The 15,887-nt window shown below is 38.1% G+C and overlaps 1 protein-coding gene across 3 annotated transcripts in view; it reads right to left on the reverse strand.

The window, feature by feature from the left end:
• LOC125456751 (bromodomain and WD repeat-containing protein 3-like) overlaps positions 1–15,887 on the reverse strand; it is a 180,380-nt gene that overhangs the window by 117,907 nt on the left and 46,586 nt on the right. For all 3 annotated transcript variants that reach the window (XM_048540134.2, XM_048540133.2, XM_059650165.1), the window contains 3 exons: positions 11,798–11,838; positions 10,562–10,660; positions 5,051–5,204 (listed from right to left, as the gene is read on the reverse strand). In XM_048540134.2, the coding sequence (XP_048396091.1) occupies positions 5,051–5,204; positions 10,562–10,660; positions 11,798–11,838 (294 nt within the window). The remainder of the gene's footprint in view (positions 1–5,050; positions 5,205–10,561; positions 10,661–11,797; positions 11,839–15,887) is intronic.

The raw sequence follows: 15,887 nt of genomic DNA on the forward strand, positions 1-15,887 counted from the left end.
AAGAAGGCATCGAATACCTGTGCTATAATGCAAGTACAAACACAAGCAATACAGGCTCAATTTACTGCCATGCAAGCTCAGACTAGTGAAAACATAGCTGCAATACTAATGTTCAGTGATATTTACAGGGTGTTATTGTAGACCAGCAATCCATCTATCAATTAATCAGGCAGATTATGGAGGCACTACCTCAAGGGATTGGCAGTGACACTGTGGAAGACAACCCTGCAGTCCTGTATCAGGACGTTGCAAAATAAAAATCAGCACTCATTCACACTTCACTGGCAGATACCACTCCTGACACAACACATAAGCGCAATGGTATATTCTGCACTTGCCAACCTTAGCCTCCTCCACTTCCCTCTCAACCCATTCTATCTAGCTGTACCTAGATGTATAAAGCAGAGCCTCGAGGGCCAATTCTGCTCGATACTGTCCAGCAAGGCCATCTATAGCCTCCCCTGCTGAGTAAGGGAGATGGGGGAGAACCGTCTTCACCCAAGTGCGGAGGGCCTGTGGAATTTTTCTTCCACAAAGTAATTGACACTAAAACACTCACAGATAACAAAAAATCTTGGCCTAGATAACACCTACAACCTGTGAAATAACAAATAAAAAGGGTAGGATGCAAAACTTTCCACTCCCCAGCATCTACTCTTAGTAAAACCATCTCATTTTCCAAACGTCTCGGAAATATAGGTCCGGTCCAATCAATCACCAAGTGATGGAAGGGATCACTGACAAATGTGTCACGCAGCACTTACTCCACAATAACCTGCTCATGCATGCTTAGTTTAAATTTCACCAGGACCACTCAGCTCCAATACACCAAAGAAGTGAGATGAGAATGACTGCCCTTGACGTCAAGACAGTATTGACTCAGAGAATCAATTAGATCCAACTAGGCCAATTGGAAATAGAGGGAAGGCCTTTCACCATTTAAAGTCATACATAACCCAAAGTAAGACAGTTGTGGCTGTTGAAGATCAATCATCTCAGTCCCAGGATATCACTGCAGGTGCTCTTCGAAATGTCCTAGGCCCGACAATCTTCAGGTGCGTCAATGATCATCCTCCATCACAAGGTCAGAAGTGGAAGTCATTCACTGATCACTCAACATTCAATACTATTTGTTACACCTTAGACACTGAAGCAGTCCATGTTTATGTACATCTAGAGCAGGAAAAAATCCAGGCTTGGGATGATAAATGGCACCCAAGTGCTAAACAATGACTGTCTCCAACAAGAATCCAACCAATTCCCCTCACCATTCAGCAGAATTACTATCTAAAGTTCCCTTATCTAAAGTCTGGGGATTACCATTGGCCAGAAACTGAACAGGACCAGCATATAAACACTGTGGTCTCAAGAGCAGCTCAGAGACTAGGAATCCTGCGCAAGCAATTCACTTCCTCTCTGTCTATTGCCAATCCATCAACTACAAGTCAAAAGTCAAGACAGAACATTTCTCACTTTCCTGGACAGCAGTTGCAAAAATCATTCAAGAAGCGTGACACCATCCAGAACAGCCCACTTGACTGAAACTTGCTGCAACTGTAAGGGCATTTCTAAGACCACACTGAGTGTTTGCACAGCTTTTCATTTCGTCATACGAGAATGCAAGCTCTAGCTCCTAAGGAGTGCAAAGAAGGTTTACCAGACTGATTTCTGGAATGGCACATTGAGGACTATATTCAATGGAGCGAAGAAAAATGAGGGGGGATCTCAGAAATCTATAAAATTCGAACAAGGTTTTTTGATATGGCAGATACAGTGAGGATGGTTTCATGACAGGGGCATCCAGCCCCTGAATTCCAGATCCAGGATTTACGGTCCAAGGATAAAAGGGTAGACTTTTGAGGACAGAAATTAAGAGAACTTTATTTATCCAGAGAATGATGAACTTATGGAATTCTCTGCCACAGGAAACTGAAAAGGCCAAAACATTGAACGCTTACAACAAAGAAGATATAGTTCTTAGAGATAAATGGATCAAAGAAAATACTGAGAAAGCAGGAACAGGGTATTGAATTGGATGATCTACCATGATCATATTAAATAGAAGGGCAGGTTTGGAGGGGCTGAAAGAATCTGGGAACAGATCAACGTTTCCCATAACACCAATCAATCAATCTAAATGTTAACTTCACCACCAGCACACAGTGGCAGTAGTTTGTATTGTCTTCATGATGTATTGCAGCAACTCACCAACTCCTTTGACCCAAATCCCTGACTTCTACTCAGGGGGACAAGGGCAGCAAATTCATAGGATCACTCCGTCCTGCAAGTTTGCCTCCAAGCCACAGAACATCCTGACTCGGTTGTATATTGCTCTGGGGTCAAAATCTTGGAACTCTTTTTCTAACAGCACTTTAGATGTACTACACTCCACAACTGCACCACTTTCCAAAGGCTGCTCACTGTCACCTTTTCAAGGCAATTAGGGATGGACAGTAAATGCTAGTCTGGCCAGCAATGCCCATATCCCATGAACAAGTAAGAAACAAAAAATCGAAACATCATGACTCCTGCCAGGATACCAGGCACTGACCTGCATGACAGGCTGTGTATGGTCGCACACCAGCTGGATGTTGAGGGACTGGAATCCCTTTCGGTAGCAGTACATCTCAGAGTTGACAGGCAGTGCACAGAAGGTGACATACATGCAGTAAATGGAACCCTGCACATTTTGTGAAGCCATATGCTCGTTGCCCCGCTTCTCTCTGGCAATGGAGAATGAAATATATTCAAGTCTCTTAAAGTACAGGGTCTCAATCATGCAACAGTGGATCACAAACTGGGGAGACGATGCTTATATCACCTCTTCCAGCCTGGAAGGAGCCCAACACATCAGTGTTCATAATTACATTCAACTTTGCAGCCACTAACAAAGTTGACTTCTCCCGGTTCTGTAGTTGGAGCTGTAGCTGAAACGGTTGACAAATTTCATTAAGGACGCCCTTACTCATGCAGATGTCAAAATACAATTTATCAAGTACAGGAATTATTCCCTGGACTGGGTATAGTTCCTGCTGAGAGCTTTCTACTTCTTCCTTCATCCAGCAGCTTCAGACATTCTGCATCACCTCTCTTTTTTTCTCCATGCCATATTGTTGCCCAAGGGAATTGGATGCTGCTGCAACTATGTCTAGAAGTGAATAGTTTGCATAGGAAAGTTGAAGTCAGGACAAAGTCCTTCAGCATTTCATGGACTTCAGCAACTTTAAAAGCACTTGAGAAATCAAACACTTCTGTAATTGTAGCAACAGCTAACCAAAATAAATCAGTAACTAAATTGAAAAAGTGGTTGCTCAAAAAGGATGGGATGTTAAGATACACTTATTGAGTCCAATGTGAGAAAACTAGTGTCAAGTTAGCATTATGCACTAATGACTACATAATTTGCCTACTCTTGTGTATTGTCTGTAAACTCTTCCTGCAAGCCTGCCAATCACTCACCAAAATGTCATGTGCATCACAGATGCCATTTTGAAGTCAAAATAGCTCGCATCTTTGAAAATCTAGATAACTAGCAGCCGAATTTGTAATTAATCTGCTTTGTTAATATATATTTGCTGGGTGTTGAAAAAACTCCTCAATCTTACATATACAGTGTTATGTAACTTATCATCTTCTGAATTAGCAGATGGACCTCATGTTTAATACTTCAAATGACACACAACACCTCTGATAGCGCCTGTGAAGTGTTAAGTTTCAATATGCTTAACAGTTTGGAGAGAAATTATGCCCACAATCTAATGGCTCAGAGGTGAATGCTATCAGTTAAGCCATCACTGACATCTACTGTTCAGTCGAAATTTTGTACGAAATCCTGACTTGTGAAAAACACAACTTTCTGCAGCTATAATCAGGGTGAGCAGTTTATGTACTCTGCCACAGAATAATTTTTGCTTGGAAGTAAAAATTAACCCAGTCAAATCTGTATGATTAATCAGATCAAACAAATTCTAATAATCAATTCAAGAATAGGCTAAAATCTTCACTCTTTCAGGCTAATTTCTTTTAATTTCTTCTGCTTCTTCCACCATCAAAATGAAAGCTGGGATTAAGGAGGAAATGATGCATTTTGAAGAGGCAGAAAAAGAACTGTTAACAAATAAACAGGTTAGATTAGAAATAAAGCAAAACCAAAGAACAGGAGCTTGAGGGAGAAAATGTGCAAGAGGTGGACAAAGTGAGACAGTATTTAACAGTATTCCAGTATCCCATGCTCATTAACATGGTAGTATGAAAGCACTAAAAACCTTTCATGATGGCAATATAAATCAAGATTTTTACACCATTCATTGTGACAATATTCAAGGCTTTCCAAATAAGGCAACTTCAGGTGCACACACATAGGCATGACAATATTTTCTGCTCTTTGGCCTTTAAAACAGGTTGTGTTTCAGTTTCTCTTCAGATTTACAAATTGTGATTCCAAGGACTCCATCAATGAATCCGAACTGGCCTGAAGGAAATTACCAAATCCCATTATCTTTCTCTTTGCAGTGAGACAGCAGGCCACCAGATTCCAACCATCCGATAGCTTTGCTAAGACTGCAACCTCAATGGGTTTATACCTATTCTAAGTTATGTAAGACATTATGTTCTTGATCTTAAACCTTACTACAAAGCTGAAATTCAAACAAACAACCTAATTAAATGAAATAAAAGCAAAGTGCTGGATAAACTCAGCATGTCATATCTTTGGAGGGAGTTAATATCAATATAACAAAGTTAATATCTTGTGCCTCCTAAAACTTTTTAGTTCAGACGTATTATATCAGGATTGAACTATTAACATGGCTTTTCTCTCTTCACAGATGCTGCCACAGGTCTGATCAGTTTCTCTAGGCTTCTGTTTATATTTCAGATCTTCAGCATCTGCAGTAACTTTGCTTTAATTTATCTTAAGAACAAAACCCAGCAGATGGGCTTTGTTAGTTTCAGAGCTTCAGAAAAGCATGGCAGCACCAAATCATTCACTGAGTCATTGACGTAACTCCATATTTTAACCATGCCTTGTCAGTTGTTGGATACCACTTACCATTAAGATGTGCAGCAACTGTCCAGTATATGAATTCCACACCTTTAGTGTATGGTTATTCACTGCAGTGATAACATTGTCATCATGACGATCCCAAGCAACCATTGTCACTTTAAGTTTTGCAACCTTATCGTCCCCTGGACAGGAGGTGATTCTAAGGAGTAGACAACAAGCAGTTGCACATTGAGAAAAGGCTAAAATGAAACTTTTTGAGGAAAAAAAGTAATTTATAATAACCATAAAACAAAGAAAAATGACAAATCTGGAAATTAGATAGAAACAAAATTCAAGAAGTAAAAGTCATTCTCTTGACAGAAGCTAATAAACCTTTCCTGTTTTTGGCATTTGCTAAAGATCTGTACAAAGCACCATATCCTCAAAATGTGTTGTGATGGACCAAACTCCCTCAAAATATGTTAAGATAGGCTAGGCCCTAACCTTTTCTTATTTTAAAGAAGCGCAAGTCATTGCATTCCAAATGCAATTCAATTGGTCAAACCACTTGACTTAAAGCAAAACATTACTTTTACACTACAGTTAAAATACAGACAAAATAGAAAGAAAATAATGGCTTAACTGTAACTTTATTGAAATCCCGAACAAAAAATATAATATTAACTGTTACTAATTAATTGCTCCAATATCATTACATTCCGTAAACCTATTTTTGGCAAAGCCAACTTCAGTAAATTCTAGCAGCTGGAAGTGAATCTCAGTTTTTAGCTGTAAGAAAGAGAGGAATGAGAGCTTCCATCTTCGAGAAACTGCAGAAAGATAAAACTAAAAATCCTGGTTCTGTGGGAGCTTGACTCCGCCCTCTCAGGTTGCTTGTATTGTTCCAATTTCTAATTTTTTTTAAAAACCTAAAGGCCTCACAAACTGTTTACTTGAATGGCTTTAAGCAGCTTACTCTGGCACCTCTGTCTCAATCTTTCTACAAAAAGAAGTTAGGACAAAATACATCTCATAAAGCTACAGTATCATCACACCTCCCACCATAAAAATGAACCAACCATCAATATACAAACTGGCTTGACTTTTAAAAAAAATCTTTAGCCTAACTCTATTAGTACACTACAATACATATATATGTTACATTATATGCTAGGAGGCAAATGTTGACTACTACAGTCTGTTTCAGTCCGTTGTTTCCTGTCACTGAATGACTCTGTCTTCCTTCAAAGTCGCGACAACACATCAGCAATTACATTCTCTTGTCCTGCAACAAGTATAATTTCCAAATTGAATGGCTGCAATAATAAGCTCCAACTAAATGGTCCGGAATTTTTATCCTTAATATCTTAAAGTTTCGGGGAACATTTATGATCAGTATATACACAATTGTATCAGACAAATTACTGGCAATATAAATGTTGAAACGTTGTAACTCCAACAACAAACTCAAGGTATCCTTCTGAATAGTGGAATATTTCTGTTGATGATTATTCAATATTTTGAAAAAATATCCAATAGGTCAATTTTTTCATCATCTTCTAGCGAGAATACAGCACCAAGATCCACATCATTTGTATCAATAGCCACCTTGAATAGCTTTGCACAACTGAGTGTGGCTAACACTGGGGCAGTGGTTAACACAGATTGCAGGCTGTCAATGCCTTCGAACACTCCTCCATCCACGGACATTTTCTGCACTTATTCAATAAGTCAATCAGTACAACAACAACACTGCTAAAATCCAATATGAACTTGTGATAAAAATCACTCAGGAATCATAGCGCCTCCCTCTTCATCAGTGTTTTGTGAAACTCCGCAAAACCTTTGTTTTCACATCCCTTGGGGATACCTATGTCAGTCCAATGGCATGGCCCAGGAATGTGACCTGGGCTTTTGTGAACTCTGTCTTCGCCATGTTTATCACCAATCCTACCTCCCGAAATCAACTGAACAATTCTGATAGATGTTCCAAATGTTCCTTCCACGTGACTAAAAATCACCGGATCTTTGATGCACACCTTACAATTGGGTAATCCCAAAATGACTCTGTTGGCTAGTCTTTGAAATGTGGCAGGTACTTTTTTTATACCAAATGGCATGATATTAAACCAGTCCAGTCCATTCAATGTCACAAAATCCAAAATTTCCTTTACTCTTTTGGATAAAAGTACCTGCCAGTATCCTCTGAGTCATTCTAACTTTGAAACACAAGTTGTTTGTCCCACCTTCTCAATGCAGTCGTCTAAATATCGAATAGGATACAAATCAAATTTTTTAACTACATTGACTTTATGATGGTACCCAATTGTTGGGTACCATCTGGTTTTAGCATAGGGTGAGCTCCATTCGCTGCAACTCACTTAGATTATATTGTCTTTGAACAAGCGTGCAATCTCTTTTTGAACCTGTGCCAACTTTAGACAGTGAAGTCAAAAAGAACGTTACTTAATTGGAACAGCATTGCTCGTATCTGTATCATGCATAATCAAATTATACTTCCCAACTTATTCCACATATTTCCCCATGTGATTGTAATAATTAATTCAAGTCATCTCAATTTTTCTCTGGAAAGTAACTCAATCATTTATTCCAAATTTTAAGAACTTTCTCATTGTCCAATTCAAATTGAGGAATGTCCAATTCAGAATCAACTGAACTTAGTTCTTCACCCTGTTTTAACCAGTGCCTTTTTTTTTTTAAACGCAGTCCATGCCAAAACATTGTTTTTGTATTTTGGCCTTGGTTTTCTTCACTCCTAAATGATCTCCAAATGGTAATTCATGTGCTACCCACAACACCTCCCTTATATAACCTACCAATAATAGAGGTTGATGAACTTCTGTTCTCATCTGCCTGAATGTGTGGTGATCTCCATTTCCTCATTAAGACTTCATTTTTAAGATTGTATTCCAGGATGTCACACTCTGATTCTTCTGTTTGTTTGTTAACTAAAAATATCCACTTTGTCCTCCACCTATTCTTGTTTTTGTTCAACCATTTTATCAAATATTGTTTCTGATAACTGAACTTGAACTTTCTTATCTTCATTCTCCTCCTGTTTCCAGCTACAGCTTTGTGACCTTGTTACCACAGAGTCAGGGAAACTCCCAGTATGTCCTTCCTGTAACATTTCAGTTGTCCAATCTTCTACTGGCTTTTCAACCACAATAGGCTTCACTCCCATCTGTGATCCAACTGCATCATTACCAAAGGCAAACTGCATTTCCGGAACTGAGAACATCTATATTAATCCTACCACCACGGGACTTTTCAGCAAACTCTCCAACCTTACTTACATCATGGAAAACAGTTCTTCTCATCACGAGTTCCACATATTATCACATTTTTTTTCTGGCAATACTCCTTCTGAGTTACATATCTCATCTCTCACTGAAGACCAACTTGCTCCCAGATCTCAAAACATCTTAACTTTCTTTTACTTTGCTTCTCCCCACTCGTGGGTTTTCTTTTTTACCCTGTGGTAAACCGTCTTCTGAGATCTCTTTTTCTCTCATCACCTGCAAATTTCTCTTTTCTCCAACTTCTAACTCTCACACATTACAATTCATGTCAGAAGCCAAACTTTGATTTATGAGCCAACTCAAACATCTGACATTTTTGCAGACGATCTTGCAGTCTTAACTCTGTGCTCTTCCAAGAGTTTTCACAACATCAGGAACTCCTACACAACATTTGAACTCCTACAAAATAATCGTCTCTCTAAGAATGTCATCTGTTTGGTCTATGTTTAATGCCTTTATCCTTCAAACTCAATGTACGTTTGACCAGGTTCCCTCCTTAGATTATTCAAACGTTGTCTGTTGGTTTCTGGTATTAGCTCATATACACTAAAACTAGTTTTTCTCCCCCCACTTCCTTGACTCCCCAGACACCTCTTCTGATTGCGCTGCAAATACCTCACCCACCAACATTTTTTTGATCAATAATACTCGCATTGTCACCAGCCATTTCATTTGTTTAGCCACTTTGTCAAAATAAATGAGAAAGGCTTCTGCATCCTTCTCAAACTCTGACAACACTTGGACATATTTAAATAGATCCACATTGGGCCTTTGCTATGTTTTGGATTGCTCTCCATCGCTATCACTACTTGTACACTTCAACGCCACCGCCACCATTTTAAATCGACTTCGAGTTTTTAGCTCCAACCTCTGAAGTTCAAAATCTCTTTCCATCTCCCTTTCTTCAGCTAGGGTTTCCTTTTGTTTGCTTTTCATTCTGCCAGGATTAGTATTTCCTTTTCTGTTTTCCTCTGCTAGTGCTATTCTCTCTTTCTGCTTTCAATAATAGTTCAAACTGTTTCATTTCTTTCTCATGTTCAAGCCGCTTCATTTGCAATTGAATTTTAACCATCTCCAATGATTCCGACAGCATTTCTGGCAATCATAAATGGCAAGCTATCGCTGCAATTACCTCTCCTTTTTGAGCAATCCCAACTCCAGCTTGTCTGCCAATTCCAAAAGCTTTATCCCACTCACTTTCTGCAAAACTCCTGAAATGACTTCCTCCACTCCATCAAACTCTTAACTACACAAGGTACACCTTACTAAACCAACCAAATGCAAACACAAAATAAACGCCAACACTTTTAGTCCAATAATCCTGAACCCTACCTGGAATTAAGGATTTTGATCCTGACAAGAGCTCCTAATTTGTTCTGGACCAGACCAAATCTCCTCAAAATATATTAACAAGGTAGCTCTAAAATAATAAAAAGTTAGGATCTAGGCTAAATGTAAGGCATTGCTTTCCAGATGCAATTTAATTGCTCAAACTATTCAACTTTAAGCAAAACACACTTTATAAAACTAATTAACTGTTCCAATACAATAACGTCCCATAAACACACCCTTGGAAAAGATAAATTCAGTAAAACAAATGGTCTCACATGCAATTCTAGCAGGAGGAAAAGAACCCCAGCTTTTATTAATTTAATAAAATTAATTCAAAATGCATCTTCAAGACCCCAGCAACTGCAGAATGCTAAATGTTAAAACCCCGTTCTGTGGGAGCTTGACCCCACCCATTCAGGCTGTTTTAACTTTAAATAAAACCCAAGACCTCACAAGAAGTTTAAGTTATTGGTTTTGAGCAGACAGCTCTACACATATCTGTCGCAGCCTTCCTTTGTTTGAAAAAAGGATAAAATATCCCTCTTTAAAGCCACAGTATCATCATCACACTGTACAATATAAAGTAACAAACTACATGTCACAGCATCAATATTTCTAGACATCAAGAATACATTCAAATTTGTTACTACCAGAAAATGACACCAGCTTTTGAATGGTTTGTTCAAGTTTTAGACTGTTACAGATCTCAAAGATAATCTCCTTTCATTTTTCTACTGTTTTCCTTCTATAGTTCATAATCATTTTTAAATCTCCTTGAAGTTTCATTAAGCCCCTTTCTTCAAAACTGGGCTACAAATCACTGTACAGTTATATTCTACACAACAATCAAATCTCAACTTCTGGTCATCTCTGTTATGTACATGAAAATCATTTGTAAATAAATTAGCACGTGACAACTTACCCCGGCAATTGAGCACCCATGTCTAACAAGATACTTTTCCACTCTTGATACTGATATTGCCAGATCCGTGCTGTTCCATCTCTGCTACCACTGACCAATCTGTTTCATATAAAACAAACACTCATATCAACATATACAGGATGAACCTCTTGAATATATAAGATTATAAATTTTAAAATAGCACTTGTTGAAAAGAATCTTACAAAATTTGGTGAATGAAAACCTTGGTAACTAGTTTATTTCGAAGTACAGTTAAATAATTCAAACATGTACAATAAAAACGTAAAATTTAAAAGAATCTCAGCAATAAATATATTTTTGCTCCTGGATAACTACGTACTGAACAAGTCAATGAATGACTTCACTGCACCGTTTAAAAATAGAGGTGACTGGCTTAATGGAGCAAATAGCCACTTTAAATTAAAGCAACCAGTTCCTAATAATTCTTTTTAGTAAGACTCATTCGCTATTATACATGATAATTTCTCAACAAACTTATTTAAATCAAGTTTATAGATTACTGAGGTCCTTAGAACTTAGCAAAGTATAACTTTGAAAATAATGGCTGAAATACATAACTTTATATCTCTATTCTAATTGAAACATTTCTAAATTAATCATTTTTAAATCACATGGAAATCTAATTTCAAGTTTAACCATTGCTCTTTTGAGATTAAGCAACAAACTCGCATGCATGAAAAATACATGCTGTTTGGTTAAGAAACAGCAGAAACCAAGACAGAGATATTTTGAAGATAGTTAACAGATCTTAAATTTTAACTAATGAAAGAGAAATATAGTTTTGCTTGTGCTCTTCTCTCAAAATGAAAGCAGTATGGGTATTCACAGAGAGGTGGCAGCTATGGAGTATGCCTTGAAACTGCAGCAGAGCTTGACCACAAAGGTCGTGAATGGCAATTATTGTGATCAGATTCACTAATAGGACAAAGTTAAATTTAATTGTTCTACATATGACATTTCTTCTACTTTTTCTCCAAGTCTTAAAGAAGTTATAACAATTTCAGTCAGTATTTAACAGAATTGTCAATATTTAGAACTTGGCATATGTTTAGAACAAAGACAGTTAGTATAATGGAAATTTTACGATGAGAAACCAATAAAGCAGATGTATACATACATGTTAGTAATCCTTTAGAAGAGTTTCCAAAGTCAGGTTGTAAAACAGACCATATTAATATCATATTCATGAGATAATAATCACAAGTAAATATTTACCTATCACCATTGTTGGAGAACTGAATACTGTCTACTTTGTCCTGAAAAGGTGAAATTAAATATGAATGCAAAAAAATACTAATACTGTATGCAAATTAATTGGTAAGATTATTTTAAAATATAGTGTTCATTGTTTAATATAATCACCATACACTGTGACACCCAAAAACAAGAGCCAATAATGATTAAAAAATGCAAGATTAAAATAACAAAATATTTTATATGTCTGTCAATATCCGGCGCAAATCTGTTCACCCGTTTTCTAATCAGTCCTTAGTTGACTGGCTTTGCACCTCAAGGATTTCAGACTGCTTGAATGAACAATGGCTCAGAGGTAGCATTTACACTCAAGCCAGAACATTATGGGTTTCAACCACACTGCAGACAACCCCTGGATAGCACAGGAAATAATTACAAAACCTCTGATTTACATCCAGCAAGGTACTAGCATTTCCCATCTTTATTTGCTCTTGCCAACATGTGACTCAAGCCATTTAACTACCAGCTGAAGAGGCCGAGGAAGACACTCAATTCAAAGGTACGCTCTGCCTACTTCATCACTGTTCTAGAATAAAGGACAAAACACTAGGCTCTTTACATACAACTCCTTAATTACTCAACACACTATTAGCTGGCATATGCTTTAACATAACAAAAAGTCATAGCACATTATTTTTAAAAAGAAAAACTACAAAGTAATGGGATTTACAATAAAACCAGATTTATTACATGAGTTTAAATGTGAAACTGCATCTTCAACTTTAAATACCAAAGTTCTCTTCCTCCCCTTTTATAGGAACCGATTTGCTCTGCTCAGCGGATACTGAGATGAAACACTAAATGCTAACTCAAACGTCACAAAGAATAACTCATCTACTGAGACCATGAATATGCTGTAATCTAATTTAAGCAATGAAAGTGACGTATTTTATAAAATAACTATTTATACTTGTGTCCAAACATAATCTGAAACTCATCAGAATGATCATAGCTGATAAATGTATGAACAATCATTCTATTCTTAAACCCCTTTGCAAGTTGATTTGTATGCAAATGGCAACAACATACAGGATAATATAAAAGGAACAAAAACACAGTTGCTGGAAAAGCTCAGCAGGTCTGGCAGCATCTGTGAAGGAGAAAAAGAGTTAACATTTCAGGCCCGGTGACCGCACCTCAGAACTCAGACCTGCTGAGCTTTTCCGGCAACTTCGTTTTTGTTCCTGATTTGTCGTATCCTCAGTTCTTTCGGTTTTTATTTACAATATAAAAGGAGTTGTTCTCAATTATAGGAAATGTCTGCATGCCAGATGTTTAAAATTATACCCCTCTACAGGATCACATTAGTAAGTGTGACTTTTTCAGACGTTCCTTGTGTAAATTTAAGGCTGAGATAGATCGATTCTCTTATTGGTCAAAAATCTAAGTTTACAGGCAAAGGCAGGAAAGTGAACACGAAGAATACCAGATCATCCATGATCCTATTGAATAGTAGAGCAGACTGGAGGGGCTGAACAGCCTATTCCTAGGTTTTATGGTACATTGAGGACACTTGGTACTTTTTGAAATTAAATCCAATATTTCTGAGTAGATTCTGAGTACTTACAAGCCAATTAGAGGTATCAATTTAAACACTAAAAGAAATTACTTAATCTAGACACACATGATGTGTTGCAATTGAAAAATATTATTTCCAACACCTGAGAGCCCAGACAAACAGGTCAAGAATGAATGCCTGCAAGGTATGTAGCTTTTGCTGAGTAAGAGAGCCGAAGGACAAATTGTAGACACAGACACATTAGGGAGGGGAGGTTACTGGAGAATTTGATCAGAAGTCACACTCGTTAGAACAGGTCACTGGTCAGGCACAGGAGAGTATGACTGCAAGTCAGGGGGTAAAGGGATCAATGAATGTAGAAGTGAAGAAATTATAAGAAACAGTTCTGAGATGCTTGCAATGTGCATTAACCGAAGTGTGGGTTGCAAGGTGAATGAATAAGCCAAACATACTACAATCCATTCAAGTGAGGGAGTCAATAGGAATGCAGTAGTAGTAGGGGGCAGTAGAATCAGGACAAACAGTTCTCTGTAGCCAAGAGGAGCAATCTTGATGACTGTGTTGCCTACCCACTGCCTAGATTCAGGATTTGCACTGGAAGGGATGCAGTGGCCATCATCAGAATTGGTACAAATGACACATTAGGACTGGAGAAAAAGCTTCTGCTGACAGAGAAGAAACTAGAGGCTAAACTAAATGTGGAACATCAAGGGCAATAATCTCTGGATAACTACCTAACTACCTGGTACAGAGTAATTAAGATTAGAGATTTACATGTTAGATCAAAGATTGTTGTGAGAACAATAAGGTTTGATTCTTGGGACACAGGCATCAGTACATTGAAAAGTGAGAGATATACTGTTCAGACAAGTTTCGCCTGAACCATGCTGGTACCAGTGTTTTGATGAGTTAGAAACTAGGGCAACGGAGAAGGTAGCAAACGAAATAGTGGGGATGAGGGATCAAGTGTGGGAATACTTTATAAATTAAAAAAAGACAAAAGAGCAAGGTAGCAATAAGGAGAGTTCTGATCAGAGCAGAGAATGACAATAATGGACACAATAGAAACTTAGGAGTACGTCAGCAGATAAGGCCAGAGACTGCAAAAACAAGAAAAATAGAGTTTAAGGTTCTGCATCTGAATATACCGAGCATCCACAACAAAACAGAAAAACTAACAGGCCAAATGGAAATAATATATATGATCTGATCATCACTGTGAAACATGGCTACAAGATTACAAAAACTGGGACCTGAATGTTTAAGGGTACATGACATTTCGGAAGTTCTTTATTTGGCCTGGCTCCGTAACACAGTTTGGGTCAAGACCGACTGCTCGAGGAGAAAGCAAAAATCAAGAACTATCTTCATGCTCAAACTTCAAAAGGAAGGCTATTATATATTCATACAAAATACTGTTATACATGGTGATTATAACTACACTAAGCTCTAATCTTATAGTTACACAAGGTAAAGACAAAATATTATCTTCCTATGTTGATCTCCATGTGCTCTCTCAATTTTTCTTGCTAGATTATTTTAACTCTGACCACACTTGGTTATTTATGTTCAGTGATGCGCAGTTCCATGATAGTGTCAATAGGCTGCTCCAGTCTCCTGGGGCTCTCACACAACAGTCAGGAAGCTAGGATAAGACACAAAGGCAGCTCTGGTCAATGAAGTGATAATGGGAACTGCAGATGCTGGAGAATCCAAGACAATAAAATGTGAGGCTGGATGAACACAGCAGGCCCAGCAGCATCTCAGGAACACAAAAGCTGACGTTTCGGGCCTGGACCTCTCTGAGCCTCACATTTTATTGTCTGGTCAATGAAGGTTGATATTAGTGCAACAGTGAGAGATAAGCTTAGTCCCAAAGATAAAGATAGGTTCTACCTAGGTAAAGGTAAGAAATTGAAGCTCGGAAGTAACTTGTAGTATTAGCTTGTGGACCCCTGAACAGCAATTACATGGTATGAAGGGCTGGACAAAGAACGGTACAGTGACAATTATGGATGCTTTAATCTACATATATATTAGATGAATATGATTTCTTGTGGGGGGATATGGGCATTGCTCACATGACAGCATTTATTGCCTAACCCTAATTACTCTCAAGTAGTTGATAGCAAGCTGCACTCTGGAACATCATTAGGCTTTTGATGTAGGGACACCCAAGGTGTTGTTGAAAAGGGAGTTCTGGTAATTTGGCCTGGTGACAATGAAGGAACAGCAACATAATTCCAAGTCAGAATGGCATGAGAATGAGGCAAAATCTAATGCAGTGGTGTCCCCATGAATATGCTGCCCTTGACCTTATAGGTGGTAGAAATCACAGGTTTGAAGGGTGCTGTTGAAAGAGCCTTGACAAATTACTGCAGGGCATCTCATCAATGTACATCAGTGGTAATATGAGTGAATGTCAAAATGCTGGATGGCATGCCAAACAAGTGAACTGTCTCTTCTGTACCCTAGATGGTATCAACTCTCTGGAATGTTGTAGGAGCTGCACCCACCCAGCCAAGTGAGGCG

Source organism: Stegostoma tigrinum, chromosome 12 (assembly GCF_030684315.1).
Source record: "Stegostoma tigrinum isolate sSteTig4 chromosome 12, sSteTig4.hap1, whole genome shotgun sequence".
In the NCBI taxonomy this organism is placed as follows: Eukaryota; Metazoa; Chordata; class Chondrichthyes; order Orectolobiformes; family Stegostomatidae; genus Stegostoma; species Stegostoma tigrinum.